At 38.8% G+C, this 18,250-nt stretch overlaps 3 protein-coding genes across 5 annotated transcripts; 1 reads left to right on the top strand and 2 right to left on the bottom strand.

Moving 5' to 3' along the window:
* Positions 1–803: 803 nt before the first annotated feature.
* tmed1b (transmembrane p24 trafficking protein 1b) lies at positions 804–6,516 on the bottom strand. Of its 2 annotated transcripts, none has more exons than XM_067497802.1 (5): positions 6,230–6,516; positions 4,931–5,028; positions 4,633–4,822; positions 2,306–2,507; positions 804–2,219 (listed from the first exon to the last, which is right to left on the bottom strand). In XM_067497802.1, the coding sequence occupies exons 1-5, from the start codon at positions 6,425–6,427 to the stop codon at positions 2,203–2,205; spliced, it is 705 nt and encodes a 234-aa protein (XP_067353903.1). In that variant the 5' UTR covers positions 6,428–6,516; the 3' UTR covers positions 804–2,202. The 2 variants fall into 2 exon arrangements, with proteins under 2 accessions (XP_067353903.1, XP_067353902.1); XM_067497801.1 differs by having other exon boundaries at positions 2,340–2,507; positions 6,230–6,514.
* Positions 6,517–9,428: 2,912 nt separating this feature from the next.
* On the top strand, positions 9,429–13,121 carry LOC137123688 (tumor necrosis factor ligand superfamily member 14-like). 2 transcript variants are annotated; one of them, XM_067497799.1, is made up of 8 exons: positions 9,429–9,575; positions 9,683–9,769; positions 10,037–10,304; positions 11,152–11,211; positions 11,310–11,343; positions 11,793–11,864; positions 11,962–12,199; positions 12,349–13,121. In XM_067497799.1, the coding sequence occupies exons 3-8, from the start codon at positions 10,110–10,112 to the stop codon at positions 12,536–12,538; spliced, it is 789 nt and encodes a 262-aa protein (XP_067353900.1). In that variant the 5' UTR covers positions 9,429–9,575; positions 9,683–9,769; positions 10,037–10,109; the 3' UTR covers positions 12,539–13,121. The 2 variants fall into 2 exon arrangements, with proteins under 2 accessions (XP_067353900.1, XP_067353901.1); XM_067497800.1 differs by lacking the exon at positions 9,429–9,575 and having other exon boundaries at positions 9,583–9,769.
* Positions 13,122–15,807: 2,686 nt separating this feature from the next.
* LOC137123686 (uncharacterized) lies at positions 15,808–18,000 on the bottom strand. The gene is made up of 3 exons (XM_067497792.1): positions 17,421–18,000; positions 17,268–17,301; positions 15,808–17,019 (listed from the first exon to the last, which is right to left on the bottom strand). Exons 1-3 carry the CDS (start codon positions 17,655–17,657, stop codon positions 16,634–16,636), a joined length of 657 nt encoding a protein of 218 aa, XP_067353893.1. The 5' UTR covers positions 17,658–18,000; the 3' UTR covers positions 15,808–16,633.
* Positions 18,001–18,250: the final 250 nt, after the last annotated feature.

Here is an 18,250-nt window from a genome sequence, read left to right as displayed (position 1 = left end):
GATGTAAAATATCATGGTCCACATATACCATGTTAATTTATACGCTAGTTTTGTTCTCATATTGCTAGATAATGTATATACAAACATGCATAATAAGAGAATATATTGTAAAGTTAAAGGTTTTAATGTATAGTGTAGTTAATTCACGCTTCATCTTAAAGCACTTGTTCAAATTTGACTTGGTTTTTAATCTTTATATCAACCTCAGCTTCCCATGTGGTCAATTTGTTTTTAAGATCAGACATTAGAGGGCACTATATCTACAAAAATAAAGTTTGCATATACATCTAGGTGTCAGACCTGGGAGTACTTCCTCTAAGTGATGCTAGGGCTATAACCTACAGTGGATTTAGAAATGCAACAGCAACCATTCAAATTTTGGTATTTCACACACCGAGATGAAAAGACACAAATGAAAATTTACAGTATGGTTTACACAATGCAGGTGAAAACAAACAAGTGAAAAATAAATAACCGCAGCTCTGAAAATTAATGAAAGGACAAACAACCTGAATAACTTTATTAAAAAAAAAAAAACCTTGCTACTTTTTCTTTCATTTGCATGTTGTAACCTGTATTGGGTAACTGAAGCTGGAAATTAGTTTGTTTTTTGAAGCAAGGGTTGTTTTTTCAGACTGGGTGATCTATTTTTACACCCACTGTAAACATATCCAAAATATTTGATATAAACAGCATATATTTCTTGGGAAAAGTAATCACTTTATGACAAAATACACCAGTTTTAACTCCCCTAAGACTATGCAAAAATTTCTTCTAAATTACACAAAGATGGTGAGAAATGCTTTAAAAATGGTAGAGCCTTTGCTTTAATTGTCCATTTCCATTGGCATCACATCAGGACACATAAAAAAAGATCATTCAACCGTCAACTGTCAATGTAATTCATGTCAGTATCAATGCAAACTGTATATAGTACCAATGCACAACAGTCATCTCAAGGCACTTTACGCAAGTCATAATTATACACACTTAAAGAGAAAACCCAGGACAAATATTGATAAAATGCTGTCCTAGCATTACGAATGGCTCCTACTGTGGTGGATTTGTTTTTCTGAATCCTCTATCGTCAGTTTTTATTCTAAAACCAAAACTCAAACAAAGAAAGTATTTATTATGTAAAAAGAAAATCACTAATATCAACTCCTATGAAAACCTGATTATCTTAATTATCTAACACAAAATATAATGAAAGTCAGCTCTCAGGTTAAAAAAAAAGCAAGCAGTGGCTGAGTAAAATTACAATATCACATCGGAAACAAATGAGATCAAAAGCAAGTTTGATCATCTAGAAGACAGAAACACAAATACCTGACAGTCTGTATGTTCACAATTATCCTGATACATATCTGAACTTATACTGTATATGTGCGCATATTACGTTTGTCTGGAGGACTACTGACACATGATTGGCAACCACACTAAGTATGAGGGGGCTTGATGGCTCAATGGCAAGTGTCTTCCTACTCAGCCATCAAGGCTCACCCTGGTGCCCGGATAAAATAACAGGGTTGCGGTAAGAAGGGCATCTGGTGTACATTCTTATTAGTCAGCATTGACCTGTACTGGCACATATAAACAAAAAAGTCAATATTATCAGTAACATCTCAAAAAAATATATAAAACATCCAACATACCCATAGACTGATACACAAATCACAATATAATGACAGGCAAAACAAATAGCTCTGACTATTGCACATTGTTATCCCTTGTAAACCAAGAAAATAGATCCATTGTTGACATGTGTTATATGAACAAATTTTAACCTTTAGTAGACAATTTCACCTTTAGTGAAAAATTCCCAAAACCTCAAACCAGCAGTTATACACTTTTTTTTGTTATAGGTAGAAGTACCTTTCTGAAAGCATTTCCTCATTGGTTTGCATATGCCAAGATTTGACATTAAAAGGCACTAGTGACCAACTTCCTAGTCTCTTTCTGATCTAGTTCCCCTTCATGATCTAATATTATTTAATTATTGCTTAAAAAATGATGTAATCAAGATTTGTATTCTGGTGTTTATCTAGATCAAATGAAAATAATAAAATGCAATATGATGGGGTAACCAGCTGAAAATCCAAAATCTTTTGTTCAGATTGTTTTCCTTTCTTTCTTTCTTTTCTTTTCTTGTAATGCAGCACAGCATTCTATGTGCGTACTCTACGTTTATCATCAAACAGTTTACGGACTGTGTAGACCTGGGAATGGAGAAAAAAGACAGGGTATGATGTTAGGTTGAGTGATTCAAAAACCCTATAAAATTCTCAGAAATCTGGTTATCCACCTTTTATCAGTTGGTGCCTTTGTGTTTTATTTACCTGGGTGAGGGCCACACACACCATCACCAGCACACTGGCACAGGACCAGAAGGAGACCCTCCAAAGGTTATCTTCCAAGAGGTTTCGGTCCCGTGCCTCAAAGGCCCGGAGTACCGCCTGCATCTGCCGGCTGCGCTCCAAGCGTTTGTGCAGAGAATCCATGGACTCCTGAGGAGACGAAAGAGAAGTGGGAGTAAGAAGGCAGAATGTCTGAAGGAGCGTAGCTCTCCATCACTGACGGATAATGTGATTCATCTGAAATTCCTCATAAGTAACAATATTTGTATTTCAACATAGTCACCATTATAGGTTAGCATAGTTTTATTGTAGAGCAAATGACTATTCTCTGTTCTCAGAATATGAGACTTCTGCTACCTCTGGTTTGTTATCAGTGATATAGCTGTCATGTGAATTCCTCTCCAAAAAGCTAAGCTACTTGGTAGTGTTGGGTGGTGAATCACTTGGTTTATTTATGGTGCATAAAAATCAAAAATGTTCATAAATGACTAAGTACTAAGTAACTACTTGCTACTTGATGTATCAGTTGAGGTTCACAAAAAGAGCAACAAATGGTCAGATAATCATGAATTCATGACACACTAACCAGTAACTATTTAATATTTTGTATCACTTTATTTCTAGCACGAAAAGGAAATTCTAATGATTTTGTAATGAGTAACATATTGTCACATCATTATAACTTCCACACAGCAGCACATTCATAGTTAGTGAGGAATGGCTAATGAAGAAAGTGGCTGTATTCCAGTTCACTTATATGTATTAACTAATACTGTTCATCAATATAGTATCTCCCATTTTCTACTCTAGCAGCTTATTATCTAGGAACTGGTTACTCAGGCATTAGTCATTTACGATTAATTAATTAATAGGTGGTTGCTTGAAACGTGAAACTAAATGTTGTTTTTTGTTTACCATATTTTAATATCTTAATTAAAATAAATCAGTGAAGGGTTGGGTGACTTCAAAAGGGCACATAATTGTTGCATCAGGTATGTTTGTTTAGTATGTTGGATCGGATTTTGTGGCTACTCTTACTGTCATTTGGCAAATTATTTGTTCATGCTAGCTGATCAGATTTACAGTAATGTTTCCAGCTTATGTTAGAAGTTAGTATTCCAGTTGGTGCATATCCGTGAAAGGTTATGTCTGACGTTATTCTGTATTTTCCATATGGTCAGCAAATCCCACAAGATCAAACTGTGTGTTATTCATGCATTATATACTTTTTCACTTCCTCTGCCTGTCTTTTAGACTTGAGTTGTTCTTACACAAGACAAAAGAAATAAGACATTTTTTAAGAGTTGGGGACTGCAGCTGTAAAACAGCTAGTAGTGCATTGTTTGGTGCATATTTTTACGGCAGACAGTGTGGCTGGATGGGATTCGATCGAATTGAACTTAACCTGAATCCAATTCCAAATCTGAGCATTTTTCTCTTTTGCTGCAAAATAGAATGGTGTTTGCTCTTTGGGAGGATGTGCTCCCACTATAGCTATAAAAGATAATCCTAATTATAAATTAGTACATATCACATAGACCACTGACCTTTTATATGATACAGTTAACAATAGCTGGTTGGTTTAAAGCCATATTTAATTATATTGTGTCTAGGGCTGAATTTTGAAATTGTAAAACTAATTTTTTTTTTTCATGTCCCATTTGAAACAATCAATGATGTCAACACATCTGCCCTACTGACTTTGCTGGAGACCTGCAAAAGAACTGTGTGAAGAGACAAGTAAAGCTCAACACAAAAACAAGTTACAAAGCACAAAAGATGACCATGAGTTCTCTTTCAATACTGTATATACACATGTACACTACAAACGGCAACTGAAATGCTCGGGTCACATCTGAGTTTACAGGGTCAGACATCGTACAATGCATAAGGTCTGATTTGAGACCCCAGGTATGACAATGATCACGTGTAGCATGTCCTCAGGCACATGCTTTAGCCAAACTGGTATATCGAGACTGTACCTAGGAAGCATGAGAGCACAATAAATAATACGGAAAAAAGGAACCTTAAGAAATGGTCCATACATCTCAATACGGCTTTAAGAAATTCCTCTTACTGTTAAGCTTTTGTTTGGTCAAGTGACAGATGTTTTAACAGCAAACACAGATATAATTAAAACATGCAAAATCACTTGCATAGATGTTGTTTTGTTGTGTTGGAGCATAAATTCACCATAAAAGGGAATTACTAATAGGGTAGCTGACATAATTGACTGGCTTAATAATTATTTCTAAACCCAAAATTCGTATCTCACCCGGAAGTCCTCTAGTTTGTACTCCAGCAGGCTTCCGTCAGCCTCCTCTAGACCAGGCCACTCCTCATCTCCACCCTCGTCTCCACCTTGACCCTCGACGATGATCTCAAAGAACACCATCTTCTCTGAGAAGTGACTGAAGGTGTTGTCAAAGCAGATTTGATAGTCTCCCTCCACTGTAGGCTCCACCCTGGAAGAACAGAAAATAAAATCAAATTCAAACAGACTGGTCCAACAGCATTGGGTTTGAATTAAGAACTATGATTAAGGCTTAAGGCCAGAATAAAGTAGCACTAACACATGGACTCCATCAGAGCGCCGAGATTCAATAATGAGCAGGATGCCTTCTGGGGAGAGGATGGTGAAGTCTACATCCATCCCAGCGCCTGCTATTACCTGGATGTAGACACAAAAATACACACTAAGAAACCGGCTCATAAATGATTGTTGTTGTTTTTTTTTTTACTTAAAAACTGATACAGCCATGAAATATGTGTATAGAGACCGTGAAATATGTGTAGAGAGACCAGTGCTTGTACTAGGCACATTACGGTTTTATGGTACTGCATGTTTCTTTAACCCCTGGGCCAAAAGAAGACAACAGACAACATTTTCTGGTTGGATTGTGTGTGTGTTGCAAGAAAGCATAAGGTCTCTTTAGGCTCTCCCACTAAGCAAACAGTATGCAAACTAGTACAACATTATGGGGTGTGTTCTTGTGTAGATTAGTGTTTTAAAGTGACATTTATTTGGTGCTCAACAGTTCTGATTAAAGCAGTGGAGATAAATTACCAGATCACTTAATCATCAACAACTTTATCATTCATGGTTTTATTTTCATTTGTTTATTTCATCTTTTAATTGAGATTTAAATAAAGATCCATTTTTTTTGTGTCTCTAATATAAATATTTGATCTTTTTTAAATCATTGGCGATAACCGGACTGGTGACATTTCACGGAGCCCTAATTAAAAATGTTAAAGTCCCCCTAAAGCTAGTATAAGAACCCTGTAAATGAAAAACACTTATTGACTTTTGATATGCTTCTGTTCCTAGTTTCTGAATATTCCTAACATGACAAACGGTTTCCCTCCTGCTTGGATGACCTGCTGCTACCAGGATGTGAAAACAGTGACTCAGTCACACTTGCTAAGAAACATTGAGTGTATTGTAGTTATTTTGTTTGTTTCTTCCTCAGGGAAGCAATTTTGGGAAACCTTTCTTTTTATAGCAGTCTCATACAAAATATGCTTAATAAACAAATATGCTGTTGTGTCTTCGCCACAGGTTTTCGTCATTTCTTGTTGGAATGAGCCAGCCACAGTAAACCCCCACTGGGTAGATGACTAAATAGACATGCTGTTTTCCAAAGCATGTGGTTAAGAGAAGCATATCAGCTGTCATTTGCTTACAGCTTCAGCTAAAGAAACGCATGTTTTAAAGAAAGTGCTCACAGCATGTCAGCTAGCTACATGAACGATGACTAGTATGTGTTAGCTGTGAACAGGAAGTTCCTGAATCCTTTGACAGAGAGTGTAAATACGTGTGCACACAGTGAGTGATTAGAACTTATGTGCATATAATCACGCACAGTTACCTGGTATTCGACCTCCATTGTACCATTCTTTACTGCTGTCTGGAAGAAACACTCGGATCTTCCGGCTGGCAACAGATACGTAAACTCAGTGTCTTGGCTCTGCCGGTAACAGCGCGCAGACCCTAAACACCAACCGAGCACTAAAGCCAGGACCAGCAACCGCCCTTTGCTCAATTCTTCACTTCGGAGAAGCTCCATGACAAATATATGAGAAACACAGGGCTATCTAAGTGCAGCCATCTCCTTCTCGCAACTCATCCGCAGTACAACTTTGTGACGTTGTGATTGGATGAAAGGCCGCGAACGAGACCACGCTGACGGCCAATCAGAAGACGAAGAGTAGCAGTTCTCGTCCAATCAGAGCAGAGCTGAGGCCTTACAAACAGTGCGCACAGTCATTGGACAACGTAATATTAGTACGTGTCAAAACTAAAACCGATTACGTTAAAAAAAAAATACAGTATACGTGTCTGGATAAAGCTGGTCTCCAGACTGCTGGTCTCCAAAAGTGCTTTACGCAAATGTTTGCTGCTTTATGTAAATGTATGCTGTTGGTCAATTTTAAGAAAAATAATTGTTAGTTCTAGTGCTACTGATTTAACACGGTGAAGTAATTCTACCTTTCCTGATGTTTTTTAGCGTAAGTACACTTTACAACAAACAACTATATTAACAAACTATTGGTGGAAAAATGAGGCCCCTGGGCATTTGTCCACTTTTATCACGCTGAGGCCAGTAATTTCTGCTTTACTAGTAAATTATCCAATTTCTTCTTTCTTGTCATATCATGAGATTGGGGGGAGTGTGGCAGAGAGGGGCAAAGAGAGCCTCAGTGTCTGAGGACAAGCACAGGGAAAAAATGCAAATTCCACACAGAAAGGTCAAAGCCAGCAGGTAAATGATGTTAAATGATGTTAACAAAAACTGGGATAAGACATTGACAAATTATTAGTAAACAACTGACAGTAAACTGGGTTTCAGGCAATCATTTTGTATAATAGCTGTGCGACAACACAGTAGCTCAGGACTATAATGTAATTTCATATACTATATATAAAATAAAAAGACCAATAAAAAAAATCCAAATGTACATGCTACTTACATTAACTGACAGGACCCATTTCACACTGTGACAATACATTTTGTACAGCAGGCACTGACAGCCATCACCGACACCTATGTGCCCACCATTAAATGCATAACTAGCAGCAGTGTGTGCCCGGCTGTGACATGACAATGTGAATAAAGGAGAGTAACAGATGTAATGGTGCAAGGGCCTTTCAGTTTTCTGTTTAGCACTGTTTTCAGTTACTTTTTCCTGTTTCATTCACTCACTAATTCCTTTGTAAGATCACTCAACAGGTCTCAACAGGTCACACATTTAGATCTCACCGGGATTGTGATTGTGGAAACCTGATTTTCCCTCTCCCCATGCAGCCTAATCACTGCAGATTCAGACCAGGCCAGGCCAAAGCAACAATAACAAACTGATCCCCTGCTCCTTCGTTCACACTCACTTCAATAGTCGCTTTTTTTTTTAGATGCCCAAAGCCTAAATGGATGCTTTCGGCCCTCCACACACGTAACATTCTGGCTATTAGCATGAGAATGGGAAATGTGATAAAAGGACATGTGATAAAAGGAAAACATTGCAAAATTTGAGAAGAGCATTGGGAAATGCATGCAAAATGAGAATTGAGAGTACCATGGGAAATGTTGTAGGGCAAAAATGGGAAATAGATAATGGCTTGAATGAAAATCAGAAATAATGAGCCAGAGAGAAAGGGAAAACCCAGGTGTTTTCTATTTTCATTTGTTTTTATTTTATTTTAGTCATTATCATTTACAGTCATGTCATGGCTCCATTTTTGAGTTGGTCTATTTTTGAACCACTTGTATTTATCAAACTACATGCAAGACCTCTCCCTGTCCTCCCTGCTCTTTATCTCCATTAGGCACTAAACATACTTGTGTGTGATTATGCATATGTGAGTGTGTTTGAAGTAAGAATTCACTGCGTGTGGGTGATAAGTCAAAGTGTATGCAGTGTGGTTTCAGCATGTGGAGTCTGTCATGTCAAACTGTCTCTTCCTCCAATGAAGGACAAAAAGAGCTGACTGAGATAAAATTACCACAAGTTTCATTCACGACAAAGAATGAATAAATGAATTGTATTGTTTTAAAATTTAAATACATGTTCCTTACATTTGACACCACGTTTAAACATCAGGACAAAAGACGCAAACATGCCATAAAAACTATTCACCTAATGTGATAAGGAATGGAAAACAAAGATATTTCTCAGAGTTCTTGCTTCAGAGATATGTGATGAAAAAGAAAAAAACAGAAGGAAGACAGAGAAACAAAGCCAGAAAATTCTTAAACCAACAAAATTGCCTACATTTCGTTACTTCTGCTCGGCTGTCCACACATACAGTATTATACGTTTGTAGAATTACACTGGTCATGTGTTGCAAGCATACCAGGCATGTACAAAACCCTCCTTACAACAAAAAACATGATGACATATCGTTTGCCTTAAAACACAGTAAGGACAAGAACCATCAAAATGAAGCAATTCTTGAACAAAGCAATGCCTGTAAACATAGGAGGAAAATTAAAACAAGTGTTGCCACATGTGGTGTCTGCAATCCTCCATTAATCATCTTCAATCCCTGCAGCCTGTTAACATGATTTAACACAATAGCTTCTACGTGTTCTTTTACTGTAAGTAGAAATATAAGCAACAGGTTTCTCAAAGCATCAGATGTGCCAAAAAATGTGAGAAAACCAGAGCCTGGTGGTCGTGCTTGTGTTTTGCTGCTTTGAAGCAGATGTATTGAACCTTGAATAACAGAGCTGGGCTGTGGTAGCAGCAGTGGTTAGTGAATGTGATTTTAACAACATGACCCTTAGCTCAGCCTCCACACTCACCTCCACAGTCCCAAAGATCAAGTTTAATGCCCCACTGCAAGGTTCAATGTTGGCTAAATGTATAGTGCTGTGCGAGACAAAGTTAAGTGAAACTGAGCAATAAAAAAAGGTATAGTTACTGAAAAAACAAACCAAAAGTGTTCAACTGAACATCAGAGGAGAATGGAGAGAGAGAAAAGGAAGTGTTAGCTAAGGGATTCTAACTATATTCAGCTGTCACAGGGAGTGTTCTACGCACACTACTCTCGCTCTCTCTCTCTCTCTCTCTCTCAGACTCTTCCCCATGTCATCTTCATTTCCTCTATATATGAGCTTGTTGAAAAGCAATATTAGTGATAGTTGACAGCAGGCAAACCAGCACAAGAGGTGAAGGAGGACAGAGATCTGTATTTGGAGGATTTTCTTTTCCCAGGTGGGACATCTGGAGAAGTTATAATACATAGCTTTATGAGAAGCAAGACTTATTATTGTTATTTTAAAATGGCATTTAAATTTTTGCACTTGAATTTCCCAAATAAGCTTGAGAGGATTGTTTGAAAACTACCCAGTGCTGCTGGATGGTTGACTGAGCTGTGGAGGAACATCCGGCACTCGTTTAAATCCAAGGTAATCACCCTGAAACTACCTTGAATGTAATGTTAGAAACTCAGATTTCTTCTTGATTCACTGCACATGAAACTGCATTCTTTCTCTGTGTAGTCAGTGGACTTTGTTTCTCAAAAGCTGGTTGCATCGCATGTTCTTACTGTAAGCACTGTAGACAAAATGTGTCTGTGATTTCTCATATCTCTCCTCCGCCTGTCTCTTTTTCTCTCTCTGCCTTTCTGTTCCCTGTTTCTTTGCTCTACCTAACCCTAACCCTTTCTCTTTCAGTACACCCCTCTTCGCCACACTGAGCTGTTTGACCTTTTCGGCTAACATCCCAAGCAGACTGTGATCTGGTGGGATGGCAGAGGGTTGTGTGGGCACCAGCCCCCAGGTGTTTGTGGTGGACAGCCAGGCCAGCTACACCATGCCCAGTGAGAAGAAACCAAGCTGGGCAAGAGGAAGCCAAAACTTACTTCTCCTTCTGGTGGGACTGGTCATGTTGGGACTTGTTGTTGAGGGATATTTCATCTCTAATCTATACAAAAAAACTGAGGTGAGGCTAATTTATGCATGTGATTGTATGAGTGTGTAAGTGTGCGTAAGAGAGAAAGAGAAGGGGAAGCCTCTATGCATCGAATGAATGCAAACTACTTTTCTCTAGAATTCCCCTATTTTCTTGCACATCACAACTGGACTTACTATTGGACAGCTAGACACAGCTACATATTGACTGGCATTTGCTCTTCCTACGTTATACAGTAGGTGATTAATGACAAACTTGTGAAGTAGACACTTTTTCTCTAGTTCTACTTCCCTTTTCTTTCTCCCTCAAGGGCAAACCCACAACATAACTTCACTTGTCGACGACAGTTTCATTACGCACCTACGCTGTTATGTTATACATCCTGCATGTTATGTAATATGAGTTAAAGATATTTTAGTGGCTGTTTAGGGTTAATCAGGCTGAATAGATAAGATGACCAAAAATGACTCATCTCTTTATTGTATTTCACTCTAACCACAAAGAACTTCACTCCTAACAACAGTCAGCTGAAAGAGAAAAGGCATGTAACAGGAACTTTTTAGATTTGAATTTAATTAATAATTAAATCAAAGTCAAGTTAAATATACTTTTCTTCAGCTTGGAACAAAGTAAAGTAAATTGGGGTTTGATGGCCACCACAACAAATAACTTTTTTTTTTAAATATACTTGTAATTACAACGTATTTGTAGATGTTTTCAATTGCCTATGTCTCTACATGCATATTTCTATTGGTCTACATAAACGGGACACCTCCTGGTCTTAAACACTCTTGAACTTTTAACATCCTGTATGCCAGTGCACACAGTTTCAGTTTTTTGTTTTTAGTTTTAATTTCTTTTTCTGTTTTTGCTGCAGGCATTTTCCATTTGTAGGTCTCATCCTTTCTGTCAGAACCTGACTGATTGCAACAACAAGGTAAACACAGGTCTACACTACATGTATCTTTGATTGTGAGTTGCCCTGGCTATTGTCTGTTAAAGGGATGAGTTTTAAGCCGTTTTTTTCTAACTCAGGGCGGCGTCATCATGAGTCAAACAGGATTCCAAGGTACTGACTTAACTCGCTATTATTATCGCTCATGTTAATATAGTGTGTAGTACAGGGGTCGAGTGGTTAGCACTGACACCTCACAGCTAGAATGTCTCCAGTTTGAATCCACCTGCTGGCTGCGGCCTTTCTGTGTCGAGTTTGCATGTTCTTCCCTTGCTTGCGTAGTTTTCCTTCAGGTTCTCCAGTTTTCTCCCACAGCCCATACACATGCTTGTCAGGTTAATTGGTGACTATAAACTACCCGTAGGTGTGAATGTGAGCGGGAATGGTTGTCTGTCTGTGTATGTCTCTCTGAGTTGCCCCTGAAGTAGACTTGTAATCTGTCCAGAAGGTACCTTAGTTCAGAGTCAAAACATCTCACATGTTGCGTTGTTTCGTTTATTGATTTACTGGCTGGTTAATTGAGGTTGTATGGCTGAATTATCTGATCCTACTTTGTTGAACAGGGTCCAATGAGATTTCCAATGGGCTGCCACATCAGGAACAGATCCACCAGAGGCCCTTTGCTCATCTGATGGGTTAGTGCCATCTCAAAAACTCAAACATAAATATTCTGTATAACCTTAATGTTATTCTAACAAGTCCTTTCTCTCACCTTTGACTTCTTTTTCTCAGGCTCCAGTAATCCAGTAGGGAAGATGGATGTGGTGCAGTGGGTCAGTGAAGGTGGCGAGGCCATCACCCACAACATGAGCTACGACAAAGGTCGATTGTTAGTCGAGATAGAAGGTTACTACTACCTGTACTCCAAAGTACAATTAAATGCTGCAGAGGACTGTTCGCTTATCCAGCACAAGGTCATGAAAAACACCAGTGCTTATGACAGATCAATAGAACTAATGAAATCCAAAAGGTTTGTCAGTGTACCACTCATACTTCCTTCCTCTCTCGCTGCACTTAAATATATCCTCTCTGTAGCTTCACTTCTGCGTTGGCATTAGTGTTGTTTTCGTTGTGGTGACTTGAGTTGGCTTTGTGACATCTCATGTGTTGAATCTCTAGTTTCCGCTGCAAGACCCCGAAAACTGCGAGTCCAAAGAGCTCAGATGCAGAAGATCTGTGGAACAGTTTCCTGGCCGGGATTTTCCACCTGCAGAGTGGAGATGAAATCTTTGTCACATTGGAGAATATACAGAAGATCCGTTCAGGCTCTACCTATAACTTCATGGGGGCTTTTATGATATTTCCTTAGCAACATAGAGAAGCACATATGCCCAAATCTGTGATCATATTCTGTTTGTTAATTTAACTATATGTTGTGGTTACATTTTATATACGTAATATATACATATGTAAAATTTAATATTTACATTAATTGACGAATGTGTTTTATTGTATGTCGTAGGTGGGAGGGCTGGGGTTGGGCTACAGCCTATGCTAGCTGACACTGGGTGCGAGATGGGCTAAACTAAAGGGTCTGGACAGGATGCCAGTCTATCCAACATTCACACCAACTGGATTTGCCTATTGACCAAAACTGGACTGTGTGAAAATGTGAAAGTACTTAGAAGAAGTCCATGGAGGCTCAGAGAATTCATGCAAACACAGAAAGCGCCAAGGGAGCCACTGGGTTTGAACCCAGAATTCTTGTGGTGATGTTAATTAATTAATTGTAAGAAAGCAGCTAATAGTTGTGATATAATAAAAAGTATCTGATATTCAGATGATAAGATCATAGTTTACTTTGTATTTTGAATTTGTTAACTATTTGTTGTTTTAATAAACAACTGATTTTTTTAATAAAAGAAAAAAGTGTGTTATAAGGTTGTTATAGGTGTATTATAGGTTGTTGTTAAAATATCAGAAATAAAACGTTTTTTTGCTAAATTATAAGACATTTCTTTTTGCTCACATACTGAACCTCACCAACCTAACTAAAACCAGCGTGGAGCACATTGAGGCAAACCACACATATCCAACATACATAACACAGTTGCAGACCTATAGACACGCAACATACACAAAAAAACTGCAAGGTGCTTTGTGTGTGTGTGTTTGTGCATGTGTGTGTGTGTCTGTGTGTGTGAGAGTAAGAGAGAGAGCAGGATGTGGTTGGGTAAGGATGCACTTCGAAAAGGGTGAAAAAGTTCTGAGGTGCTGAGGATGGTGTGGCTGACTCAGCTCTTCTCACAGTGTATAGGGGAAAGTTTCACAGACATTGCAGAAGTGTCAAATGGAAAAAAGACTCACTTTATAGAGGTAAAGAGGTGTTAGGTAAAGGAGATTTGGCAGCCAGTAAGGGATTTTTTCAGGGAGTTAAGTTGGACAAAAAACAAAACAGGGACATGCAAAAAAATTCTTAAGATAAATGAAAAACCACCGGACTTGTAAACAGGTACACAGGCAACCAAAGATCACCAATCTTTTACAATTTCATGCAAGTGAAGACTGACCTCAGTTGCTGTTGAAACATTTGGGTCATTTCCTGCTCTGAGATGCAGATAAACATCTATGAATCTGAACGTAACAAACACAAACAAGATCACTGTCTTGCAGTGTAATTATGAAAGTTTTGCACATAAAACACTTCATGTTGCTATTCTTCCCTTGCACTACTGGAAGGTCTCACTTGTATGTGCTTGATTGGTGTATTTCAGTTTTGTGCCACTTTTCCTCCAAAAAGATTTCATAACTTCATTACTTTTTCTCAACAGTTAATTACATTAAAAACTGTACATTATGCATGATGTACTGTTCTAAATTAAACCATCAAACTAGCTTCAACTTAAAAAAAAGCTGCAACCTGCTGCAGCTTGTTGCATCAGTACTAATAAGTAATATAATAACAAATACACTTTCAAATGGGCTTTTCTGCATAAGAAGTGCTTTTACTTGTAACATTGAAAGAGGTTTTGGACCCCTCCATGTTTCTGCTTTGATTGTCTCATGTATGCACATGATGTTGCACATACATGTGTGCACAACAGTTGACTGTAACAGACTAAGATGTGCTGCAACACAACAAAAAAGACAGAAGAGTCCTAGAAATGTGTGTGTAAATAATGCAAATGTCAAAATGTTCCATTGGACAAATGCATATGTCAAAATACTTTTATTAGTGAACTTTACTGGTGAGGACTTTATGTGCAGTTGATAAAACTTTTGGTCAATGTGAATTGCATCAGCCATATGCACACTCATTTGCATGTGCATCCTCATGCTCTTCTAATAATAGAGAACATAAGACTACATCGACCTTAAACCTTGATATGGTGACCTTGTTAGCTTGTTGGTTACAGAGCATCATTATTTATAATTTGTAGATGTGCCTCTGGACACATGAAGAATCTATTTTCACTCTGTTTTACCTCTGTTAAATTTCTACTGACTCCCCAGTAAACCACCTGTCTCTGCAAAATGATTCGTTATGTTGCACAGTTAGTTTCTACTGTAACTGTGTGCGCTTTCTTTTTTGGTGCTGAGCAGGTGAGAGATCTGTGGGTTTTTAGATCGCTTTCACTGAAAACTGTTGGGTGTGGCTGGAATTGCCCTGAGAGTGGTGAGAGTGAATAAAAAGGGGTTATCAGCTAAACCGTCACAACAAGAAGGAACTAATTCAATGTAAAGTCGAGAGGAGCATACCATCTGACTAATGATTCATCAGCATGAGCAACCCTTTTCAAACTGCTCTAATCAACGTTGGGTTAGATCTGCTACAAAGCGATAATATGCAACTTTTCAGAATCAACATAAAGAAAGCATGAGACTCAAAACCAATCCGCTTCAGGTATCATTTGTTACAAAACAACAACAACAACAAATAGGAATGTTAAAGAGGCAAAGTCCAGAAGAGCACAACATCAATTCATTGACAGCCATAATCTGCCACCCTGATGCTGAACTTCTTTGATTGGTTTGAAGGGTCAGACTTGGAGGATTTCGACTGTTTGATGATTCTCAGTCTTTGCGCCAGCACAGGTGGCACATATTGACATTAAGATCAGTTTTGGACCGTATTTCTCCTATATTTCACATCATACAGCACTAAAGTGTAGTTTTGAATATTATTTGACAATTAAACATATGTTTCTGATTTTGGGAACTTATGGTTTGTAAAAAAAACAATCAAATGACTACATTTTTGTTTGAATTGTATTCAGTGGCACACTCAAAACCATGTGCATGCTTTCTGTTTCATGTGCATTGTAAGAAACGGACAGCTGTAACTCGTATATCATATATAGATATTTATTTTTATTTGCAACTGCGTGTTGAGTTTTTAATAACCCAGGGGGAATGATTATTTTTGTTTGCTGGCCCACGTAGTTTTTTTCTAAACCACACTGTATGGTAAATAAACAGGAAGTGATGTACATCCAGTTCCCGGTATGATCTACGTAACAGCAAGGAACTTTCCCTTACCTATAAACTTTTCACATATTCCATTTGAAACTTTGTCGCAATCACTTACACACCCGGATTTTCTCTTTTCACACCGCAATGAACTCAGCATTCACCATATTTCTCTTTATGTCCATGTTTATTCTGGACTATACTGAAATACATTCAACAGTGTGTAGTTTGTCCATAGGACGTACATGTTTTTTTAACAAATCATTTTCTCAGTTCAGTGCATGTAAAAAAAATACAAACAAACAAACAACGCATTAATCCCTATGGTCATATTTTGAATACAACAGTATCATTTTTACAGTATCAGCATCAACAGTACCATAAGTGTATAGTCTCTCATTACTGTTACTCATCGTTTGCCGGAAGCTATGAAATGACGCCTCTTAACTACATCAGGTCAAGATGAGGTCCTGCAGGGCTTGTTGCAATTTTAGAGCAAAATTATGCAGTTTATCTTTATGCTCCTAGACACTTCAAAAATTTAAATGGAATGATGAAATCCCGTTTGAGTCAGTGTAGGCTGGATAAGATTGCAGTGTATTGTACGTCAACACAAATGTAGTGGTATTTGCATAACAATAAAATTCTATAACAAAACACACATTATAAATAATATAAATAGTTCAATATCACAAAATAAATATATCACATATCAAGTACACCTATTTATATTTACACAAAATGAGGTGAGTGTCGGCTCTTTTCCACATCCTCTTTGCATTGTCCTAACTGCCACTTGTCCTGAGTTTCATTGTCTTACACTTTGAGCTTGCAAGAAACTTTGTGATAGCTTGGAAAACGGCACCAGCACCTGCCGGTTTTCACCTTCCTGGACTTTAGGAAAAGACAAACTGGTGTTGTTTTATTAGTCACGTCCCACAGGCCACAGGTACGTCTGAATCTTGATGACAGTAACTGCACTCCAGCATCAATCTCATCCCACGAGGAACATCCCTAATCCTGAGCTGTTCAGCTCCAGTTTCCAGTACTGCATGTCCGCCTTTGACTTCGATACAGTCATATGAGTTACAAGTCCTTGGCTCTCCATCCTGCTCACTGTCCAGCATTTCCTGCTGACAGATGTGGAACCTGCCGGAAGCTCCACCTCACAGGTAAACCTATCGCCCAAGCGCATGGTGAGGACGCCTGCGTTGCACTGGAATGTGCACGTGAGGTTGACATAAATGTACACGAAGTAGGTTCCGACCTGTAGAGGCTCCAGCGAATGCAGCTCTGAGTTAAACTTAAAGTTGCTTCCCACAGAAGTCCCCTCACCATATTGTACTACGGCCCAGTGCATGGTGGAGTTCCTTAACTCACCTACAGGAGGAGACAAACACATTCAAATCAGATTATGCTTACAAAGCGCAACAGTACACACTGGCAACACTGTGGTGATTTAAACCACTCGAACATTTTTATATAGTTTTGAGGGATGCATAGAAATTATTTATATATCTTTAAAAATTAGAAATGCCTCTCTGTCCTTTTACAGGGGAAGAAAAGCCAGATGTTTTTGTCTTTATGATGTCATGTTCTTTGCATTTAACAAATGTAAGCAGACTTACTTGAGCTAGCTTGCAGGTAGGCAAAGTTCTGCATCTGTTGATAAAAGAGAAAAGATGCAAAGGATTAAAATGGGCAGAATAAGTGTGCTAAGCAATTAAAACAACGGGAAAGCTAATTAGACTTTCTAGCAATAAAGAAGGTGGTTTGTTTACCTTGTAAGCTGGGGATGGAGAGTCTCCGGTCAACGCTACCATCTGAGCCCCATTGGCCGGATGTCTCAGATTGGACCGTAGGTCCATCACGGCCATCATCCCTAAGACGGCCACACCTGTCAGCGCCACAAACAGAAAAATAATGGACACGACGAGAAAAGCGTCCAGACAGTTTCCACGCCGGCGCTCGCTCTTTTGTAAAGACTCAACATCCATCTCTGTGTTTTGGTGTCTCATCAGTGAGCAATAAGCTGTCCGACGTTCAGGGAAAGTGTCCACTCCGTTCAGTTTTTATGCTCAGCGAATAAAAAGCTTGAGGCACGAAGAGAAGCGTGGAAGTTGTGCAGCTCCAGCTGTTTGGCGGTTTCAATCCACAAGATAGTCCTCTTTATATCATAGAGCCCAGTCCAGGACTTGAGGTGAATGTCGCGCTTGTAATCATCCCCATGGCTTTTATACTCTAAAGAGCACTTAGTTTCAGACACGGAGGAAAAATGCGGAAGTCATGGGTTTCCCTCTCGCCTCTTCACACACGCCCCCTTCCTTCACTGCTTACAGGAGGTGAGAAAACCAAACGCACAGACTTTCCGTAGTTCTCCAAGCAGTTGCGCAAGAGCGCCCCGAAGACAGCTTGTGTGGTGGAAAACGAAAGGGAGCGAAGACGTTTTGCCTTCTGCTTCACCACCTTCCGGCACGGTGAGTTCAAAGCTCACCCTTCCCTCCCTACACTGAACCTGAAAGCACTGGGTGGCACAACGGAGATCGCGACTGCCTGACACTGAACTCAATTGCCTTGTTGAAAAAGTATTTACTGTCAAGCTCATGCAGAA

Source organism: Channa argus, chromosome 3 (assembly GCF_033026475.1).
Source record: "Channa argus isolate prfri chromosome 3, Channa argus male v1.0, whole genome shotgun sequence".
Classification (NCBI taxonomy): Eukaryota; Metazoa; Chordata; class Actinopteri; order Anabantiformes; family Channidae; genus Channa; species Channa argus.
Note: the sequence above shows the minus strand (reverse complement) of the source record. Positions and strands in the feature narration are given on the sequence as shown.

Coding starts and splice junctions, on each gene's coding strand:
- tmed1b (XM_067497802.1), bottom strand. CDS start 6,427: ATGGAGCTTCTCCGAAGTGAAGAATTGAGCAAAGGGCGGTTGCTGGTC. Junction 5,029..6,229: donor CAATGGAGGTCGAATACCAG/GTAACTGTGCGT, acceptor GTCTACATCCAG/GTAATAGCAGGCGCTGGGAT. Junction 2,508..4,632: donor ACAAACTAGAGGACTTCCGG/GTGAGATACGAA, acceptor TCGTCTCCTCAG/GAGTCCATGGATTCTCTGCA.
- LOC137123688 (XM_067497799.1), top strand. CDS start 10,110: ATGGCAGAGGGTTGTGTGGGCACCAGCCCCCAGGTGTTTGTGGTGGAC. Junction 11,212..11,309: donor TGACTGATTGCAACAACAAG/GTAAACACAGGT, acceptor TTTCTAACTCAG/GGCGGCGTCATCATGAGTCA. Junction 12,200..12,348: donor GAACTAATGAAATCCAAAAG/GTTTGTCAGTGT, acceptor TTGAATCTCTAG/TTTCCGCTGCAAGACCCCGA.
- LOC137123686 (XM_067497792.1), bottom strand. CDS start 17,657: ATGAGACACCAAAACACAGAGATGGATGTTGAGTCTTTACAAAAGAGC. Junction 17,302..17,420: donor CTCCATCCCCAGCTTACAAG/GTAAACAAACCA, acceptor TTTTATCAACAG/ATGCAGAACTTTGCCTACCT. Junction 17,020..17,267: donor CTACCTGCAAGCTAGCTCAA/GTAAGTCTGCTT, acceptor CTCCTCCTGTAG/GTGAGTTAAGGAACTCCACC.